At 50.3% G+C, this 22,107-nt stretch overlaps 1 protein-coding gene across 1 annotated transcript in view; it reads left to right on the plus strand.

The window, feature by feature from the left end:
• The window catches only part of LOC139235686 (uncharacterized), a 161,331-nt gene that overhangs the window by 127,854 nt on the left and 11,370 nt on the right, over positions 1-22,107 (plus strand). Inside the window, exons 15-20 of the mRNA XM_070866725.1 lie at positions 2,564-2,813; positions 9,338-9,427; positions 11,217-11,441; positions 14,622-14,792; positions 19,631-19,808; positions 20,714-20,830. Of these exons, the coding sequence (XP_070722826.1) occupies positions 2,564-2,813; positions 9,338-9,427; positions 11,217-11,441; positions 14,622-14,792; positions 19,631-19,808; positions 20,714-20,830 (1,031 nt within the window). The remainder of the gene's footprint in view (positions 1-2,563; positions 2,814-9,337; positions 9,428-11,216; positions 11,442-14,621; positions 14,793-19,630; positions 19,809-20,713; positions 20,831-22,107) is intronic.

The following is a 22,107-nucleotide window of genomic DNA, read 5'->3' on the forward strand; positions in this document are numbered from 1 at the left end:
TCCTTCAAGACTCTCCTTAAAACCTACCCCACCTGTCCTAATATCTCTTTATGTGACTCGGTGTCACTTTTTGTCTGCCCTCCTGTGAAGTGCCTTGTGGCGTTTTACAATGTTATAGGCAAGTTTTTGTGGTTATCACTGCGAACCATCTCCATAATAGCTCATCCCAAACTAGTCTGCCCCTGTCCTAAGTCGCCCGTCTGCGCCCCTGCCTCAGCTCATCCGCTGCTGAAGCCCTTATCCATGCCTTTGTTACACCAGACTTGACTATTCCAACGCACTCCTGGCCGGCCTCCCACATTCTACCCTCCGTAAATTGAGGTGATCCAAAACTCAGCTGCCCGTGTCCTAACTCGCACCAAGCCCCGCTCACCCATCACCCCCTGTGCTCACTGCCCCGTGTCCTAACTCGCACCAAGCCCAGCTCACCCATCACCCCCTGTGCTCACTGACCTACATTGGCCCCCAGATAAACGACGCCTCGATTTCAAAATTCCCACCCTCGTGTTCAAATCCTTCCATGGCCCTCGCCCCTCCCTATCTCTGTAACCTCCTACAACCCTCCGAGATCTCTGCATTCCTCCAATTCTGGCCTCTTGAGCATCCCCGATTTTAATCGCTCCACTATTGGCGGCCGTGCCTTCAGCCTAAGGTCCTAAGCTCTGGAACTCCCTCCCTAAACCTCTCCGCCTCTCTACCTCTCTTTCCTCCTTCAAGACGCTCCTTTAAACCTACCCCGCCTGTCCTAATATCTCTTTATGTGGCTCGGTGTCACTTTTTGTCTGATTACCCTCCTGTGAAGTGCCTTGTGGCGTTTTACTATGTTAAAGGCAAGTTTTTGTGATAGTCACCGCGACCCTTCTCCATAATAGCCTATTTCCATCAGCTTCCAACCCCACCTCCACAAATCCATATCCACATTAGTTCTTCCTCACCCTCCCCAGACTCGGAGAGGGCGAAGTTGGACGCAGGTAGGGACGCAATACAGCGTCAGGCGTCGCATCATTCTCCAGGTATGCACTGCGCCTGATACTCAGGTCTGTCATCTTCAACAACAACAAATTGTATTTATATAGCGCCTTTAACGTAGTGAAACGTCCCAAGGCGCTTCACAGGAGTATTATGAGTTAAAAATTTGACCACGAGCCGCATAAGTAGAAATTACGGCAGGCTTGGTCAAAGAGGTGGGTTTTAAGGAGCGTCTTGAAGGAGGAGAGAGAGGTAGAGAGGTGGAGAGGTTTAGGGAGGGAGTTCCAGAGCTTGGGGCCCAGGCAACAGAAGGCACGGCCACCGATGGTGGAGCGATTATAATCAGGGATGGTCAGGGGGGCAGAATTAGAGGAGCGCAGACATCTCGGGGGGTGGGGGGGGGGTTGTGGGGCTGGAGGAGATTACAGAGATAGGGAGGGGCGAGAGCCATGGAAGGATTTGAAAATAAGGAGAATTTTGAAATCGAGGCGTTGCTTAACCGGAAGCCAATAAAAATCTTAATATCGGACGTGTCATATAATGGCCGGCAAGAGCAACTCCACCTGGTTTGCATCTCCACCCATGTCCATTTTCACCTCCAATTCCCTCCTCGCTGTCCTCTTACCCCTGCTCCCTCACCACCCCCTCCACTCCCGCCACAAACTCTCAACTCGCTCCAAGACTCAGTCACCCGTCCTGTCCTTTGCTGGTCTACATCCGTTCCTCTGATTTCCCCCCCCCCCCCCCGAGAAATGATTGGGGCTTAAATCAACACTAATAAAATCTTGCAGCGCAGAAGGAGGCGATTCAGCCCATCGTATCTATGCCGGCTCTTTGAAAGAGAAGTCCAATTAGCTCCCCGCCATGGTCTTTTCCCATAGCTCTACCAATTTTTCCTTTCCAATTCCCTTCTGAAAGTTACCATAGAATCTGCTTCCACCAGACTTTCAGACAATACATTCCAGATCATAACCACTCAGTGCGTGGAAAAAAATCTCCTCGTCTCCCTCTCTGGTTCTATTGCCGATTATCTTAAATCTGTGTCTACTGGTTACTTACCCACCTGCCAGTGGAAAAATGTTCTCTTTTCATATAATCTATCGACACCCCTCATAATTTTGAATACCTCTATTAAATCTCCTCTCAACCTTCTCTCCTCTGAGGGAAACAATCCCTGCCTCTCTAGTCTCTCCACATCACTGACGTCCCTCAGCCCTGGTACCAGTCTGGTAAATCTCCTTCCGACCTAAAGTAAAAGTGAACATTCCCCCTCTTATTCCCCATCGACACTAAAGTGACTGGCACTTGCCCATCCTTGGCATGCGTTGCTCAGTGGGTAACACCGTTGCTTCGGAGTCAGAAGGTTGTGGGTTTGGGACATGCTCCAGAGACCTGACCCCATATTCAAGACTGCAAAAAGCTCTGGGACGTCCTGAGCTGGCGAAAGGCACCATATAAATGCAAATAATTTCTTGCCAAACGCTGCAGTTACCGCCTCCCGTCAGTGGTGGCGCTGCAGTGCTTCCGATCCACGTCTCCCAGCTCACTGCACGTCTTTCTTTCATTTTCCCCTACCCCGCCCCCGTTCTTTCAGTAAACCCCGTCGCACCCTGGCCGAGGCACTGGCCGCGGAGCAGGAATACGTCGGCTCGCTGGCGCACGTTGTCAAGAACTACTTCCCGGAGATGGATCGGCCGGACGTGCCGCAGGACCTGCGCGGCAAGCGAGGCGTCGTCTTCGGCAACCTGGAGAAGCTCCTGGTCTTCCACGGGCAGCGCCTCCTGCAGGAGCTGCAGAGCTGCCTGGCTCGCCCACTCTGCCTCGGCGAGTGCTTCCTCCGCCACGTAAGTACCGCGCGGATTCCCAAAGCACCCTCCTCCGCCCATTTTGTTTTGCCTTTTCCTTCTGAGCCGGTGCTTGCCCGTTCCATTCTCTTTTTGTGGGTTCGAGCCCCCACTCCGGAGACTTGACCCCCGTCATCCAGGGGGAGTGCTGCTCTGTCGGATGAGACGTTCAGCCGAGAGCCCCGTCTGTCCTCTCGGGTGGACGTAAAAGCGTCCACAATTGCAAGAAGAGCAGGGGCAGTTCATCCACCTGTTCTGGGGCCAATATTTATCCCTCAACCAACAGCACTGAAACAGATTGGTCATTATCCCGCTGTTTGTGGGACTTTGCTGTGCACAAATTAGCTGCCACACATCCATACATTGCAACAGTGACTACACTTCAAACGTACATAAGAACATAAATAGTAGCGGGAGTAGGCCATACGGCCCCTCGAGCCTGCTCCGCCTTTCAGTAAGATCATGGCTGATTATCGACCCCAACTCCACTTTCCCATCCGATCTCCATATCCCTTGATTCCCCCAGACTCCAAAAATCTATCTCCGCCTTGAATATGTTCAGAGTCTCAGCATCCACAGCCCCCTGGGGCAAAGAATTCCAAAGATTCACCGCCCTCTTGAGTGAAGAAATTCCTCCTCATCTCTGTCTTAAATGGCCGACTTATCCTGGGACTGTGCCCCCTGGTTCTAGACACTCCAGCCCGGGGGAAACAACCTCTCAGCATCTACCCTGTCAATGCCCTTCAGAATCTTGTATGTTTCAATGAGATCACCTCTTATTCTTCTAAACTCCAGAGAGTATCGGCCCATTCTACACAATCTCTCCTCATAGGACAACCCTCTCATCCCAGGAATGAATCATTGGCGGTAAAGTGCTGAGGTTGTGAAAGGCGGCTATAGAAATGCAAGTCTTTTAAGTGAGGGGAGGGGAGACTGGGGTATCCTTGTGCTGAGTACAATTTTCACTCTGCGCGACGTCGCCTTCTCTGGCAGAGGAATGTCATTGCGGCAGTGCGTTACTGACCCCGGGTCTGATCAAAAACAAATCTCATCAGATCATCCCATGTCCAAGCCTTCCTCTCCCCGGATTCTTGATGTATGTATTTTTCGAGGTGTGGGTGAAGCTGCCAAGGTCATTTATGGTCCACCCCTCGCCGCTGTGAGAAGGTCATGGTGGGCCATCTCCTTGAGCCGCTGCTGTCCTTTTAGTTAAGATACAACCACAATGGAGTTGGGGAGGGAATTCCAGGATACTGACATCCCCCCCCCCCCCCCACCCCAATTCTGGCCCTGTTTCCTGAGGTTGTGAAAGGTGCTATATAAATGCTAGTTCTTTATTTCTTTCTTGATGTCCTTCAAGGGAAGGGAACCTGCCTCCCCTACCTGGTTTGGATCTACACGTGACTCCAGTCCCACCCTACGTGGTTGACTCTTGATGTCTCGCCGAGGAGTTGGGGTCCAAATTAAAAAGCAGAACCTCAAAGGTAATAATCTCTGGATTGTTACCTGAGCCACGCACCAATTGGCATCGGGATGAGCAGACTAGAAGGTTAAATGCGTGGCTCAAAGAGTGGTGTGGGAGGCAGGTGTTTTGCTTCAGTACTGGGGAAAGAGGGAGCTGTTCCGTTGGGAAGGGCTGCACTTGAACCGGGCTGGGACCAGTGTCCTGGTGAATCCAATAACTAGGGCAGGAGACAGAGCTTTAAACTAATGAACGGGGGCGGGGGCAGTGGGAGGATTCAGGAAAGAATAAATTCAAAGCAGAAAGAAAAATGTCAAGGCTCTGGAGCAGAGCAGAATTTGGGGTAAAAATAAACAGAGTGGGTCAGGAAGAGACAGAGAGAGCAACAAAGGTAATAGGGCATCAGTGACTAAGGTGGCATCAGGGAAATATAGAAAAAGTCAAAGCTAACGGCACTATAACTGAATGCGCAAAGCATTCACAACAAAATAGATGAATTAATAGCGCAGATAGAAATGAATAGATTTGATCTAATAGCCATTACGGAGACGTGGTTGCAAAGTGACCAAGGTTCGGAACTAAATATTCCAGGAAACTTAACTTATAGATGAGATAGGCAAAATGGAGAAGGAGGAGGGGTAACGCTGATAATAAAGGATGGGATAAAGACAGTTGAGAGAAAGGATCTTAGCTTGGAAATCAAGAAGTAGAATTAAAGTGGGTGGAGCTAAGTAACAGCAAGGGGCAGAAAACATTGGTGAGAGTTGTTTATAGGGCCCCAAACAGTAATGGTAATGTAGGGCAGAGTCGAAACCAGGAAATGAGAGGTGCATGTAACAAGGGTAATGCAGGAATCATGGAAGACTTTAATCTACATATAGACTGGGCAAACCAAATTTGTAGTAATAGTGTAGAGGATGAATTCATGGAATGTATACGAGAGTTTTCGAGATCAGTATGTTGAGGAACCAACTGGGGAATAGGCTATTTTAGATCCAGTATTGTGCAATGAGAAAGGGTCAATTAATAATCTTGTAGTAAAGGGGCCTTTAGGGAAGAGTGACCATAATATGAGAATCTTATATTGAGTTTGAAAGTGATTTAGCTAAATCCAAAACTAGGATCTTAAGTCTAAACAAAGCAAACTATGTAGGTATAGGGGCAAGTTGACTAAGATAGATTGGGGAACTACATAAACGGTATGACAGTAGACAAGCAATGGATAGTATTTAAAGAATTAATACATAATTTACAACAAACATACATTCCTTTAAGGTACAAAAACCCAACAGGAAAAATGGTCCAACCGTAGTTAAAGATAGTATTAGATCAAAGGAAGAGGCTTGTAATGTTGCCAGAAAGAGCAGTAAGCCTGAGGATTGGGAAGATTTTAGTATTCAGCAAAGGAGGACCAAGTAATTGATAATAAAAGGGAAAGTAGAATATGAGAGTAAACTAGCGAGAGACATAAAAACAGTCTGTAAAAGCTTCTGTAGGTTTGTAAAAAGGAAAAGATTAGCGAAAATAAATGTGGCTTCCCCTTAAAGGCTGAGACAGGAGAAATTATAATGGGAAATAAGGAAATGGCAGAGAAATTAAGCAAATACTTTGGGGCCGAAATTGCCCCTTCCCTTAAGGCCTGTTACCGCTGGAAATCAGCCGCCCATTTTTTTATCTAATGGCCGCCATTTTGAAAATTCCGCCCCCGCGATATCCCGATGGTGACCCACTACCCCTACCACTCCGCTGCTGCCGATCCGTCCTAAGTGCGTCATCAGACCGCACACCACCAATGTTCCCACCGCCAATGGCAAAATTCCACCGAACAAATCTTGCTCCCGTCACGCGATGCCAACTGCAGCTTTTTCTGCTGGTGCACTGAGATTGTAGTCCTAAAATGCCGGTGCGGCTCCCATTAAAGGGGAGAACACACTGCCGCTGCCGCCATGTTGTTATTTTTGTTGGCTGACTGCTATATCGGGCCGACAATTATGCCCCCTGGTTTGGCTGACCCGCCAACAGGTAGGCTGGCACCGCCTCTTGGGTGCCAGGCCACTGGCCCAGCCGAAACCCTCCCTAGTGGGCCAGTGGACCAAACTTAAAGAATCACGCAGGCTCTCACCTTTAAGTGAACGGGGGAGCCGTGGTGATGTTATCAGTGCTACGCTGATGACTGACAGCGGCAGACACTACACTCGCCCCCAACTTCCGCCCCTCTACACTGTGAGCTTCCGCTTACTGCCGCACATCCGCCCCCGTTATAACCGACTTTGATGCGCCGGGGGGAAAAAAGCCAAAGAGGGGAATTTCCTACGAGAAACACCGCATACATCGCGGCGGTAACATCAACAGAAACAGTGTAGGTGTGCCCCGTTTCCAGCGGTGGGCAATTTCAGCCCCTTTGTGTCTGTCTTCACAGAAGAAGACACCTCCCGGAAATAGTGGAGAACCAAGGATCAAACGAGAATTAGGAACTGAAAGAAATTAGTATTAGTAAAAAAATAGTGCTGGAGAAATTAATGGGACTAAAAGCCGATAGATCCCCTGGACCTGAGGCCTACATCCTAGGGTTTTGAAAGAGGTGGCTATAGAGATAGTGGATGCATTAGTTGTCATCTTCCAAAATTCCATAGATTCCAGAATGGTTCCCGTGGATTGCAAGGCAGCAAATGTAACCCCACTATTTAAGAAAGGAGGGAGAGAGAAAACGGGGAACTACAGACCAGTTAGCCTGACATCAGTCGTAGGGAAAATGCTAGAATCTATTATTAAGGACATGGTAACAGGGCACTTAGAGAATAATAATAGGATTGGGCAGAGTCAACACGGATTTGTGAAAGGGAAATCATGGTTGACAAATCTGTTTTTTGAGATTGTAACTAGCAGAATAGATAAAGGGGGAGCCAGTGGATGTGGTGTATTTGGATTTTCAGAAGGCAGTCGATAAGGTGCCACACAAGAGGTTATTGAACAAAATTAGGGCTCATGGGATTGGGGGTAATATACTAGCATGGATTGGGGATTGGTTAACGGACAGAAAACAGAGAGTAGGAATAAACGGATCATTTTGGGGTTTGGCAGGCTGTAACTAGTGGGGTACCGCAAGGATCAGTGCTGGGGCCCCAGCTATTCACAATCTGTATCAATGATTTGGATGAGGGGACCAAGTGTAATATATCCAAGTTTGCTGATGATACAAAGCTCGGTGGGGATGTAAATTGTGAGGAGGATGCAAAGAGGCTTCAAGGGGATATAGACAGCGTAAGTGAGTGGGCAAGAACATGGCAAATGGAACATAATGTGGAGAAATGTGAAGTTATCTACTTTGGTAGGAAAACTAGAAAAGCAGAGTATTTTTAAATGGTGAGAGATTGGGAAGTGTTGGGGTTCAGAGGGACCTGGGTGTCCTTGTACACCAATCACTGAAAGTTAACATGCAGGTACAGCAAGCAATTAAGAAAGCAAATGGTATGTTGGCCTTTATTACAAGAGGATTTGAGTCTAAGAGTAAAGATGTCTTACTGTAATTATATTGGGCCCTGGTGAGACCACACCTGGAGTATTGTGTACAGTTTGGGTCTCCGTACCTAAGGAAGGATATACTTGCCATAGAGGAAGTGCAGCGAAGGTTCACCAGACTGATTCCTGGGATGGGGAGATTGTCCTATGAGGAGAGATTGAGTAGACTAAACCATATTCTCTAGATTTAGAAGAATGAGAGGTGATCTCATTGAAACACACAATGTTCTTACAGGGCTTGACAGGGTAGATGCAGGGAGGATGTTTCCCCCGGGCTGGGGAGTCTAGAACCAGGGGTCACAGTCTCAAAATAAGGGGTCGGCCATTTAGGACTGAGACGAGGAGAAATGTCTTCACTCAGAGGATGGTGAATCTTTGGAATTCTCTGCCCCAGAGGGCTGTGGAACCTCAGTCTTTGAGTATGTTCAAGACAGAGATCGATAGATTTTTGGATATTAAGGGAATCGAGGGATATGGGGACAGTGCAGGAAAGTGGAGTTGAGGTCGAAGATCAGCCCTGATCTTATTGAATGGCGGAGCAGGCTTGAGGGGCCGAATGGCCGACTCCTGCTCCTAATTCTTATGTTCTTAGGTGGCACTAACAAGACACTCAGTTGTACAGACAGTCACTCGAGGAGGGGGCCGACCATCGCCTTCTCAGGGCAACTGGGAAATGGGCGCTTAATGCGGCCTTGCCAAGAACAGATTAAAACGGTTCTACCTGATCTGGCCATTCACCTTTCCTCTCCTGAGCTTTATCATTGTAAACAGCGCATCAGGATTCAACTTGTCGATATCCTTAAGGGTCTTGAGATCCCCCCTCCCCCCCACCCTGACACACTCGGGGCTAGACTTTCCCGAGAGCCCCTCAACACCCGATTACCCGCCCAGAAAAACCGCAAGTAATGCTGGTGAAAATTTCCATAATTAAGTTAAAAATAATCGCCCGGCGAGAAAATGGATCTTGCACCAGTATTCTCGGCGCTTAAAGGCGAAACTAAGTGAAACGGGTGGTTCTTAAAATGTTTTTAAAAATTTTCTCCGAGGCTGCGGTTGGGCCTAGGGAGGGGGAAATTTTTTTTTTTAAATTTCACAAAAGAAAAAGAAAAAGTTTTTAAAAATTCCCAAGACAGATTTAAAGCTAATCGCCATTTTACAATTTAAAAATAAAGAACCTTTAACTGACCTTTGCAGAGTACTCCCCTACCGCCCTGTTTAAGCAGCTTTTACCAGGGCGGTTCCCTCGGCGATTTGGACGGGCTTCCGTTGAGGCTAAACTTACGGCCTGGCGAACTTCTCGGCGGTGCACGTTGGCTGTTTGTTCCCGGCTGGCGTTTTGAGATCTGGGTGGTACCATTCAAAGAGCAAGGGGGTAACTTTCAATCAGGCGGCTTCTCTCCCAGAAACAAATGTCGCGCTGAGAAACCCTGCCGGAAAACCGCCGAAGTTGGTGAAAGTTTAGCCCACAGTCTCTTCTTCTTGGTAGTAACTCGTATTTGATTTCACCGTAACGTGACTCCTCTCCCCCCTCCCACCTCCGCAGAAAGAGCAGTTTACGATGTACGCCCTCTACGTGAAGAACAAACTGCAATCGGACGCGCTCCTCTCCAGCCACGGCAACGCGTTCTTCAAGGTAATGACGTCTGGCCTGATTTGTTTCCCATGGTGCCGGGGAACACGGGGTGAGCCGGGGCCAAGCCCGAGCGAGCGGGAAACAACTCCCGACACTTCGGTTTGAGAATGATTCCTCCGCAGGACGATATTGAGGTTCAGTCTGCGTTGAGTGAGCTAATCCCAGCCGGGGGAGTGGGGGGGGGTGGGGTGGCGGTAGAGTGGTTACAATTGGTGCTGAGGCCCACACACAGCAGGAAGGACCCAGGTTCCACCTCCCCCTGGTCTGTGCTCGGTGAACTGGCCCCAGGCAGAGGCGGGCAGGTGGAATATTCTGGCTACACTCCGAAGCTGGGCACCGTACGGAATCGCGAATTGGAAGCAATCACTTGGGACCAAAAAGTCTCTTCAGACTGGCGTTAGAATTGAACGATTCGTTCCCTGGTACAATAGCGAAAGCGACTTGGAACAGTCTGAACATAAATAACCGATAACGGGCAGCTCCAAACTTCTGACTCCAACCTCGGGAGGATAAATGTGAAGAGGAGGGTTTCAGCCGAGAGTTGAGACAAAGAACTCGGCATGCCATATGTTAAATGGCCCTACCAATATCCTACACCAGGCCCACCCCTAAAAAGAGAATAAAAAAAAGACCCAGAAGGTGTTTCAGGGCAGACGGTGACGATAAGAACTGTGCGTGCCACCTGCCGTCGGTCCGATCGGGACTAGTACCAACTTGTCATGGTCGTATGTTTACTGTGACTATTCTGATTATGTGTTGTGTTTGGCTATATTTGAACTATCGCTACCTTAATAAAATGCCTTATAACTCCTCAGACCCTTTCTGGGTATCTGTGTGTGACCTGTGATCCTAAATCTTACAGCACAAAGCTACAGAATGCCTACTTAGCTGAGTGATTGTACTTCATGTAACTCTTCTTGTCCATTATTTCCCGCATGCCTCTCCTTCTCCGTTATTTTGCACGCGTCCCTCTCCCCTTCCAATAATCTCCATGCCACTCTATCCCTATCCTCCACGCGACTCGCTCTCTGTCCATTGCTCACTGCTTGACGCACTCCTTCGAGGTTATTCTCCGTGTAACTCCAATTCCCTCTCCATTACTCTTCATGTAACTCTCTCCCTGTGCATTACTGTCTTAGTTACTCATTCATTATTCCTTTTTCTCCGTGTTACTCTTCCCCCTCTCTATGTTTCTCTCCCTGAGCATTATTCTCCTTGCGTAACTTGTGGTGTCAGCTGTGGCTTAGTGGGCAGCACTCTCGCCTCTGAGTCAGAAGGTTGTGGGTTCAAGTCCCACTCCAAGGACTTGAACACTGACAATCTAAGCCGACACTCCCTTGCAGTGCTGAGGGAGTGCTGCAATGTCTTTCAAATGAGATGTTAAACTGAGACCATGTCTGCTCTCCCAAGTGGACGTAAACGATCCCAGTGGCACGATTTCAAAAAAGGGGAATTGTCCCCAGTGTCCGAGCCAATATTTATCCCTCAATCAACATAAACAAAAACAGATTATCGGGTCATTATCACATTGCGGTTTGTGGGAGCTTACTTGTGCACAAATTGCTTTCCCACATTACAACAGTGAGTACACTCCAAAAAGGACTTAATTGGCTATAAAGTGCTTTGAGACGTCCGGTGGTTGTGAAAGGCGCCAGATAAATCAAAGTCTTTTTTTTAAACAATCTCCCTCACCATTACTCTCCGTGTAACTCTCACCCTGTGCATTACTCTCCATTCCCCTCCATGCACCTCCATTTCCGAACCTATCCCGCTGGTCTTGTACCTCCAGAGGAGACAGCTGTTTCTGGGTGACAGGATGGACCTGTCTTCCTACCTGCTGAAGCCCATCCAGCGGATGATCAGCTACGGCCTCCTGCTGCAGGACCTGATCAACGAGTGCGACGCCGACAATGCCCAGGAGCTGCTGAGCCTGCGGGCTGCCATGGAGATGGTCAGGTTCCAACTTCGCCACGGCAACAACCTCCTCGCCATGGACGCCATCCGGGGCTGTGACGTAAGTGGCGAGTGACAGAAGCCCAAACCCGCTCAAGAATTAATTCAAAGAGCTTTCTTGTTACACCTCCGTCCTTTCCTCTTGTGAGATCTGTGGTAAAATTCAGCTCCTGGCAAACAGAAGGGAGAAAAGGGGGGAGCAATGGGTCAGACATTGACCTTTCAACCTCTGGGACCAGTCAGTGCACAGATAGCTCCGAGGGAGGGATATTTCCGGTTAGCAAACAGTGACCAGTGGGGTGCCGCAGGGATCAGTGCTGGGGCCTCAACTATTTACAATCTATATTAATGACTTGGATGAAGGGACCGAGTGTAATGTAGCCAAATTTGCTGATGATACAAAGATGGGTGGGAAAGCAAATTGTGAGGAGGACACAAAAAAATCTGCAAAGGGATATAGACAGGCTAAGTGAGTGGGCAAACATTTGGCAGATGGAGTATAATGTGGGAAAATGTGAGGTTAACCACTTTGGCAGAAATAATAGAAAAGCAAGCTATAATTTAAATGGAAAAAGATTGCAAAGTGCTGCAGTACAGAGGGACCCGGGGGTCCTTGTACATGAAACACAAAGTTAGTATGCAGGTACAGCAAGTGATCAGGAAGGCCAATGGAATGTTGGTCTTTATTGCAACTGTTTGCAATATACATAGATGACCTAGAGGAGGGGACAGAGTGTAGTGCAACAAAATTTGCAGATGACACAAAGATTAGTGGAAAAGCGGGTTGTGTAGAGGACACAGAGAGGCTGCAAAGAGATTTAGATAGGTTAAGCGAATGGGCTAAGGTTTGGCAGATGGAATACAATGTCGGAAAGTGTGAGGTCATCCACCTTTTGAAAAAAAACAGTAAAAGGGAATATTATTTGAATGGGGAGAAATTACAACATGCTGCGGTGCAGAGGGACCTGGGGGTCCTTGTGCATGAATCCCAAAAGGTTAGTTTGCAGGTGCAGCAGGTAATCAGGAAGGCGAATGGAATGTTGGCCTTCATTGCGAGAGGGATGGAGTACAAAAGCAGGGAGGTCCTGCTGCAACTGTACAGCGTATTGGTAAGGCCGCACCTGGAGTACTGCGTGCAGTTTTGGTCACCTTACTTAAAGAAGGATATACTAGCTTTGGAAGGGGTACAGAGACGATTCACGAGGCTGATTCGAGAAATGAGGGGGTTACCTTATGGTGATAGATTGAGTAGACTGGGTCTTTACTCCTTGGAGTTCAGAAGGATGAGGGGTGATCTTATAGAAACATTTAAAATCATGAAAGGGATAGACAAGATAGAGGCAGAGAGGTTGTTTCCACTGGTGGGGGAGACTAGAACTAGGGGGCACAGCCTCAAAATACGGGGGAGCCAATTTAAAACCGAGTTGAGAAGGAATTTCTTCTCCCAGAGGGTTGTGAATCTGTGGAATTCTCTGCCCAAGGAAGCAGTTGAGGCTAGCTCATTGAATGTATTCAAGTCACAGATAGATAGATTTTTAACCAATAAGGGAATTAAGGGTTATGGGGAGCGGGCGGGTAAGTGGAGCTGAGTCCACGATCAGATCAGCCATGATCTTATTGAATGGCGGAGCAGGCTCGAGGGGCTAGATGTCCTACTCCTGTTCCTAATTCTTATGTTCTTATGTTCTTATGCAAGGGGGATGGAGTATAAAAGCAGAGAAGTCCTGCTACAACTGTACAGGGTATTGGTGAGGCCACACCTGGAGTACTGCGTGCAGTTTTGGTCTCCGTATTTAAGGAAGGATACACTTGCATTGGAGGCTGTTCAGAGAAGATTCACTCGGTTGATTCCAGAGATGAGGGGGTTGACTTATGGGGATAGGTTGAGCAGGTTGGGCCTATACTCATTGGAGGTCAGAAGATTGAGAGGTCATCTTATTGAAATGTATAAGATAATAAAGGGCTATTTCCACTCATAGAGGAAACTAAAACTAGGGGACATAGTCTTAGCATAAGGGGCCGCCCATTTAAAACTGAGATGAGGAGAAATTTCTTCTCTCAGAGAGTTGTAAATCTATGGAATTCTCTGTCCCAGAGAGCTTGGAGGCTGGGTCATTGAATATATTTAAGACGGAGATAGACAGATTTTTGAGTGATAAGGGAGTAAAGGGGTATGGGGAGCGGGCGGGGAAGTGGAGCTGAGTCCATGATCAGATCAGTCATGATACTGAATGGCGTAGCAGGCTCGAGGGGCCAAATGGCTTATTCCTGCTCCTATTTCTTATGTTCTTATCTCCCTGAGGGAGAGGCACTGAGAGACACCAGTCAGTGTACAGATATCTCCCTGAGGGAGAGGGACTGAGAGACACCAGTCAGTGTACGGATATCTCCCTGGGTGAGAGGGACTGAGAGACACCAGTCAGTGTACGGATATCTCCCTGAGGGAGAGGGACTGAGAGACACCAGTCAGTGTACGGATATCTCCCTGGGTGAGAGGGACGGAGAGACACCAGTCAGTGTACAGATATCTCCCTGAGGGAGAGGGACTGAGAGACACCAGTCAGTGTACAGATATCTCCCTGAGGGAGAGGGACTGAGAGACACCAGTCAGTGTACAGATATCTCCCTGAGGGAGAGGGACTGAGAGACACCAGTCAGTGTACAGATATCTCCCTGAGGGAGAGGGACTGAGAGACACCAGTCAGTGTACAGATATCTCCCTGAGGGAGAGGGACTGAGAGACACCAGTCAGTGTACAGATATCTCCCTGAGGGAGAGGGACTGAGAGACACCAGTCAGTGTACAGATATCTCCCTGAGGGAGAGGGGACTGAGAGACACCAGTCAGTGTACAGATATCTCCCTGAGGGAGAGGGACTGAGAGACACCAGTCAGTGTACAGATATCTCCCTGAGGGAGAGGGACGGAGAGACACCAGTCAGTGTACAGATATCATCCTGAGGGAGTGGGACTGAGAGACACCAGTCAGTGTACAGATATCTCCCTGAGGGAGAGAGGGACTGAGAGACACCAGTCAGTGTACAGATATCTCCCTGAGGGAGAGGGGACTGAGAGACACCGGTCAGTGTACAGATATCTCCCTGAGGGAGAGGGACTGAGAGACACCAGTCAGTGTACAGATATCTCCCTGAGGGAGAGGGGACTGAGAGACACCGGTCAGTGTACAGATGACCCCATGTCGATAGTTTGGGTGAATCTAAAGCTGGTCTCCACATTTCCAGGTGAACCTGAAGGAGCAAGGCCAGCTCCTCCGCCACGACCGGTTCACAGTCTCCTGCGGCCGCCGCAAGTCAATGCGCCATGTCTTCCTGTTTGAGGAGCTCGTCGTGTTCAGCAAACTGAAGCGTGCGGACGGAGGCTCGGAGACCTACATCTATAAATCGTCCCTCAAGGTGGGTCAGCGCGCACTCACCAGCGCAGCCCCTGACACGCGGTGACTTCTATAGAGCCTGCGGGCATCGGGCGCAGACCCCCACTCGGATCCCCTGTGAACCCAGGGGTGATCTCCTGGACTAGTTTCCATCGCCTGGATGGGTCGGAGAGGAATTTTCCCAGATTTTTTTCCCCCTAAATTGGCCTGGGTTTTTATCTGGTTTTTTGCCTCTCCCAGGAGATCGAATGGCTCCGATTGGGGTGGAGTGTAGAATGTTGCAGTATAAGGGGTCTCGCAGTTGTGTGGGGCGGACTGGTTGGGCTGGGTGCTCTTTGCCTTTCCGCTATTGTTCATAGGTTTATATGTAGCCTTCAGGGCTGCTGACCGAGGGCCGTGCGGCTCTTTGTCGGCCGGCGCGGACACGATGGGCCGGAATGGCCTCCTTCTGCACTGTAAATTTCTACGTTTCTTTCTATGTTAACCCCGTTGGGGGCGGGGGGGGCGGATTTATTCTGAATCTATGTGCAGGAGGGCGACGGCTGTGAATAGGGCGACTGAATTTGCCGTCACACAAATCCAGGTCGCTGATTGGAGTGCGGGCAGGTACAGCTGGAGGTTGGGACGAGGGAGCATCGAGGTTGGGGCGAAGGAGTGGCGAGAGTTCGTAGAGGCGTGAGTTCGGGGCCCCGAAGAGGCGAGAGGCCCAGGGGCAACACGGGCCCAGCCCACACTGCGATATGTGTGCGCACTGGGTCCGTGCAGTAGAGCTGGTCTCCAGTCGTCCTGGTTAACCCTTGCCACTGGACCAAGACCTAGCTCTGTCAAGCCCGTGTGGTGACTGGTGTGCAACGGCCACCCCACGTTAAACAAATCCACCCACAGGCATCTTCCACCCTTCAACAGGGGATCTGGAAACTTTGGTCCTTCATTGAAACAGCTGAGAACTCATCCATCTGTGGCGTGGAAGCAAGCCATCCTCGATACAAGGAGCCGCCTATGATTCCTGTAGTATTCCAGGGCCGGAATCCTGAGCCTCGATGGTCTGGATGCCTATATCGAAGAATTTCACATCGCCGGCCAGCGATCTTCCACCACTGAATGTAAAATGGCGGGCGGGGGTGGTGCACAAGGGCTTGCAGTGTGCTCTGGGAGGAGCAGAACCGTTTCTTGTAGATTAACAAGTAGGCTGAGCCATGGCTCAGTCAGTCTCCCTCTCGCCTCTTGAGTCCGAGTCCCCACTCCAGGGACTCGAGCTCTGTAATCCAAGGCTGACACTCCCAGTGCAGTGCTGAGGGAGTGCTGCGTTTTCGTGTGGTGCAGCCTTTTTGATGCGAGGTTAAGCCGAGGGCCCTGTCTGCTCTCTCAGGCGATGTAAAAGATCCCACGGCCACTATTGGAAGAAGAGCAGGGGAGTTATCCCCGGTGTCCTGGGGCCAATCACTCAACCTACACCTAAAAATCAGCTGGTCTGGTCATTTATCACATCGCTGTGTGTGGGAGCTTGCTGTGCGCAAATTGGCTGCCTGCGTTTCCCACATTACAACAGTGACTACACTCCAAAAGTACTTCATTGGCTGTAAAGTGCTTTGGGACATTGAGGTCATGAAAGGCGCTATATAAATGTACATCTTAAACAACGAACTTCACTCTTGGACAAACACGTATGATATAAATATTGCAGAGTTCAGTCATTTTGCCGAGACATAGAATACAAGAGCAGGGAGGTTATGCTTGAACTGTATAAAGCACTAGTCGGGCCACAGCTGGAGTACTGCGTGCAGTTCTGGTCACCACATTACAGGAAGGATGTGATTGCACTGGAGAGGGTGCAGAGGAGATTTACCAGGATGTTGCCAGGACTGGAGAATTTTAGCTATGGGAAAAGATTGGATCGGCTGGGGCTGTTTTCTTTGGAATAGAGGAGACTGAGGGGAGACTTTATTGAGGTGTATAAAATTATGAGGGGCCTGGATAGAGTGGATAGAACGGATCTGTTTCCCTTAGCAGAGGGGTCAACCAGGGGGCATAGATTTAAAGTAATTGGGGGGAGGTTTAGAGGGGATTTGAGGGGAAATGTCTTCACCCAGAGGGTGGTGGGGGTCTGGAACTCACTGCCTGAAAAGGTGGTAGAGGCAGAAACCCTCACCACATTTAAAAAGTACTTGGATGTGCACCTGAAGTGCTGTAACCTACAGGCTACGGACCCAGAGCTGGAAAGTGGGATTAAGCTGGGTAGCTCTTGGTCGGCCGGCGCGGACACGATGGGCCGAAATGGCCTCCTTCTGTGCTGTAAATGTCTGTGGTTCTATGAGGTGGGGTTCGACAACAAAAATCTCGTGAGGATCTGTTCAATTTTTTTGTTTGATTTGCAAGCTTATTCCAGGAGGGATACTTCTTTAAAAGGTCCCTGATGGAGAGACTCACTCGATGGGGTGACTCACTCTTCCTAATTATGTTTTGCATCCACAAATTCCTCATTGATGGGACAGAGAAGCAAGGCTGAGATATCAACATGAGCACAGAGCCACAGGAAATCCCCCTGCTTATTTAGGCCCTGTCCCAAACCGAGAACACCCACACCCTCATTAAAAGCTCAGAGAAAGAGAAACAACACAGCAAAGGAAACCAGTAATGGGAATTATAATGGGAACGTCCTCACAAACAAGAAGTGCTGCAAAATGTTAACCCCATTCTCCCCTAAAGTATCTGTACTGATGTTAATCCAGCTCCCTCACACTGTCACTCAGTAACCTCTCCCCCAGCACCCTGTTGTTAATCCAGCTCCCTCACACTGTCACTCAGTAACCTCCTCTCCTCCAGCACCCTGTGTTACTGACTGTATCTTTACTGATGTTAATTCAGCTCCCTCACACTGTCACTCAGTAACCTCTCCCCCAGCACCCTGTGTTACTGACTGTATCTGTACTGACGTTAATCCAGCTCCCTCACATTGTCACTCAGTAACCCCTCTCCCCCCAGCACACTGTGTTACTGACTGCATCTGTATTGATGTTAATCCAGCTCCCTCACACTGTCACTCAGTAATCGCTCCCCCAGCACCCTGTGTTACTGACTGTAGCTGTACTGATGTTAATCCAGCTCCCTCACACTGTCACTCAGTAACCCCTCTCCCCCAGCACCCTGTGTTACTGACTGTATCTGTACTGACGTTAATCCAGCTCCCTCACACTGTCACTCAGTAACCCCTCTCCCCCCAGCACGCTGTGTTACTGACTGTATCTGTACTGATGTTAATCCAGCTCCCTCACACTGTCACTCAGTAACCCCTCTCCCCCAGCACCCTGTGTTACTGACTGTATCTGTACTGATGTTAATCCAGCTCTCTCACACTGTCACTCAGTAACTCCTCTCCCCCAGCACCCGCTGTTACTGACTGTATCTGTACTGATGTTAATCCAGCTCCCTCACACTGTCTCTCAGTAACCCCTCTCCCCCAGCACCCTGTGTTACTGACTGTATCTGTACTGATGTTAATCCAGCTCTCTCACACTGTCACTCAGTAACTCCTCTCCCCCAGCACCCGCTGTTACTGACTGTATCTGTACTGATGTTAATCCAGCTCCCTCACACTGTCTCTCAGTAACCCCTCTCCTCCAGCACCCTGTGTTACTGACTGTATCTGTACTGATGTTAATCCAGCTCCCTCACACTGTCACTCAGTAACCTCTCCCCCAGCACCCTGTGTTACTGACTGTATCTGTACTGATGTTAATCCAGCTCCCTCACACTGTCACTCAGTAACCCCTCTCCCCCAGCACCCTGTGTTACTGACTGTATCTGTACTGATGTTAATCCAGCTCCCTCACACTGTCACTCAGTAACCCCTCCCCCAGCACCCTGTGTTACTGACTGTATCTGTACTGATGTTAATCCAGCTCCCTCACACTGTCACTCAGTAACCCCTCCCCCAGCGCCCTGTGTTACTGACTGCGTCTCTATTGATCTTGTCTGGGCTGACCGGGTGAGGCACTGCAGCGTGAAAGGAACAGAACTGTGAGGAGCTTAGTCAACAAATTAGTCTGAGATGTTTTTGGAAACAGAAAGAAGGAACTTGCTATCTATAGCACCTTGCCCGCCCTCCAGATGTCTGAAAGCGCTTTACTGCCAATGATCCACTTTTGTTGAAGCGTGGTCACTGTTGTCATGTCGGAAATGGGGCAGAGCAAGCTCTCACAAGCAGCAATGCGATAAATGACCAGATCACCTGTGTTTGTCGGTGTTGGTTGCGGGTTAAATAGTGGGCCACAGAGCACCGGGGAGAACTCCCCAGCTCTTCTTCCACTGGTGGCCGTGGGATCGTTTACCTCCACCCGAGAGAGCAGACGGGAGCCTGAGCTGAATGTCGCATCCGAAACACGGCACCTCCGTCGGTGCAGCGCTCCGTCAGTCCCGGCACAGGTGAGTGTCGTCCTAAATCTTTTGCGCGAGTCCCTGGAGTGGGGGGGGGGAGGTGGGCTCGATTGCACCTTCCGATTCAGAAGCGAGAGCGCTCACCCACTGAGCTGCGGCCGACCGCTGGAAGTTGCAAGAGAGCCGAGGACTGGTATCCAGCACGGCTGATAGAGACGAGGGCCAGTTGGGTTTGATCTCTCGGGCGGCGGACTGGCCCATCGTAGGCCGGGCATGGCTCCTGACCGAGGTGGAAGGGGCGGCCAACGGGACGTGTCAAACCCCCCCCCGGTTACCAATCTCCTCGCAGCACGGTCTCGGCGCGACAGACAGGCACCTCGCACCCAGTGAGGGTGGCAGCGGGCGAGGACTGTTGCGGGGGGGTGATTGGGGGCGGGGCCAACGACAGTGACCGTTATTCCCCCTCTCCCCCTTCTCGCCTCACAGACTGCGGACGTGGGACTGACGGAGAACATCGGGGACAGCGGACTGCGGTTCGAGGTGTGGTTCAGGCGGAGGCGGTCGAACGAAGCCTATGTCTTCCAGGCCGAGACCGCGGAGGTCAAGCAAGCGTGGACGAGAGACGTCGCCCAGATCCTGTGGCGGCAGGCCTCGAGAAACAAAGGTGAGGTGGCGGGGCGGGGGTAGGGGCAGGGCGCACGGCGTGGGGGGGGACGTGGGGAAAGTGAGAAGGAAGCTCCTGCATCCACTGGTTTGTGGGGCGGGGGGGGAGGGGCGGGGGTTCGTACAACTGAGGTTCGCTGGCTCACACTCAAATCAGCCTGGAGGTTGTGTAAATCGAGAAAGTCAGGATCCCAGAGGGTGAAAGGTCAGTGTCTGACCCACTGCCCCGCCCCACCGCCCACCCAGACCCAATCAGAGATAGGAGACTTTTAAGCTGTGGCACAGTGGGCAGCACCCTCGCCTCTGAGTCAGAACATTATGGGTCCAAGTCCCACTCCAGGGACTCGAGCACAAAAATCTAATCTGACACTCCCAGTGCAGGGCTGAGGGAGTGCCGCGCTGTCGGAGGTGCCGTCTTTCGGATGAGACGTTAAACCGAGGCCCCGTCTGCCCTCTCAGGTGGACGTAAAAGATCCCACGGCCACTATTTTGAAGAAGAGCTGGGGGAGTTATCCCCGGTGTCCTGGGGCCAATATTTATCCCTCAATCAACATAACAAAAACAGATGATCTGGGTCATTGTCACATTGCTGTGTGTGGGAGCTTGCTGTGCGCAAATTGGCGTTTCCCACAATACACCAGTGCCTACACTCCAAAAGTACTTCATTGGCTGTAAAGCACTTTGAGACATCCAGTGGTCGTGAATGGCGCTATATAAATGCAAGTCTTTCTTTCTGTCTGGGGTTGCATTTTCCCCCAGGGTGCCCAGAGGTTGAAAGGGTCAGCGCTCCAATCATTTGAGACCCCCCCCCCCCCACCCCCTTCACAAACTGACCCCTGTGCTTTCTGTCGCACAGCTTTGCACCGGCCTCAGTTTCCTAAAACGTCCGAAATTTCTCCCTTCCAGAGCTGCGGCTGCAGGAAATGGTTTCCATGGGGATGGGAAGCAAGCTGTTCCTGAACGTGCAGGGTTCCGATAGCCCCATCAAAGAGCCAGCCATCGACCGTATCGTGACTGGAAAAGGTAGGAGTGTGGATTCCTGGCCTGAGGGACAAGGGTTAACACCAAGGTGTGACAGGCAGATGTATCTGTAATACATGGAGCAAAAAAGCCTGTGTTAGCTTTTACCATTCTATATTCCTATGTTCATGTTTGTGCTGTCAATGACCTATGTAAACGTGTCACGGTGTAATGACACTCTCCCGCCAGTGATAGCGCTGTAGACACTGCTTTCCACTCCTCCAAGCTCCTCAGTCTGTACTACAGAGAAAATTCTTGACACTCTAAACCAACTCAACTTTGTTATTTTAAAACTGTTATTTATCTGCTTTTACTACTGTCAGTCTGCTCTTTGTCCTCTAAAGTGATGCTGTTAATAATATCGATTATTTTGACAAATACTGGTATTTATCTGCTTTTTCCAACGTCAACCTGCTCTTTCTCTCTCCTCTGCCTTCCTCCTCTCTCTCTCTCTCTCTCTCTCTCTCTCTCTACCCTTCCGTTTGCCTTCTGCGCATGTGTGGATGACCCCTGACCTCCCGAAACGTGGGGAAATCCGTCTGGAAAAAAAAACCACACATGCGCAGAAAGCCATTGCTCGGGAAGCTTTTGCCTTCCACGTCGCTGGCCTATCGCTGAGCCCACGTAACATCGCTGGCCTATCGCTGAGCCCACGTCGCTGGCCTATCGCTGAGCCCACGTCGCTGGCCTATCGCTTCGCCCATTTCACATCGCTGGGCTATCGCCAAGGCGAGAATCGCAATCCAAAAAATGGCCAATGTGCCAGCGATCAGTAAGGCTGACACATCGCCAAGGCTGGAACATCGCCCATGGGCGATAGCCAGCAAAGTGGAAGTCTAGCCCATGGTATAAAGGGGGCGAAATTCCCCTGTTGTGCGCGTCCGGGGGGGCGGGGGGGGGAGGTCACTAATGGGGCGCAAAAGTGTTTTCGCCCGTGGGGGGAGGGGGGTGCTACTGGTTCCTGTGAAATTGCACGGGAGTTAACGGAGATGTGCATCCAGTATCGCCCCCCCCCCCGCCTGTAACGACCTGGGCCACTGCACCTCCAGCGATGACGTCGTCACCGTAATCAACGACCTATTTTCGCCCCGCCGCAGAAATTGTGCAGCGCCCCGTGAGGCCACCGCGGGCGATGTCAGCACCAGCCTCGCGAACCGGGCTGCCCCCTCCGCTCACGGGGCGAAATTTAAAGGGAAGGTGCGCGCCACCATTTTTGTTTGCCCAACTTACCTGTCGGGGCCTCTCTCTGCCGGTTTCGCTGGGTCCGTGCCCCAGTCGTG

This window comes from Pristiophorus japonicus, chromosome 23 (assembly GCF_044704955.1).
Source record: "Pristiophorus japonicus isolate sPriJap1 chromosome 23, sPriJap1.hap1, whole genome shotgun sequence".
In the NCBI taxonomy this organism is placed as follows: domain Eukaryota; kingdom Metazoa; phylum Chordata; class Chondrichthyes; family Pristiophoridae; genus Pristiophorus; species Pristiophorus japonicus.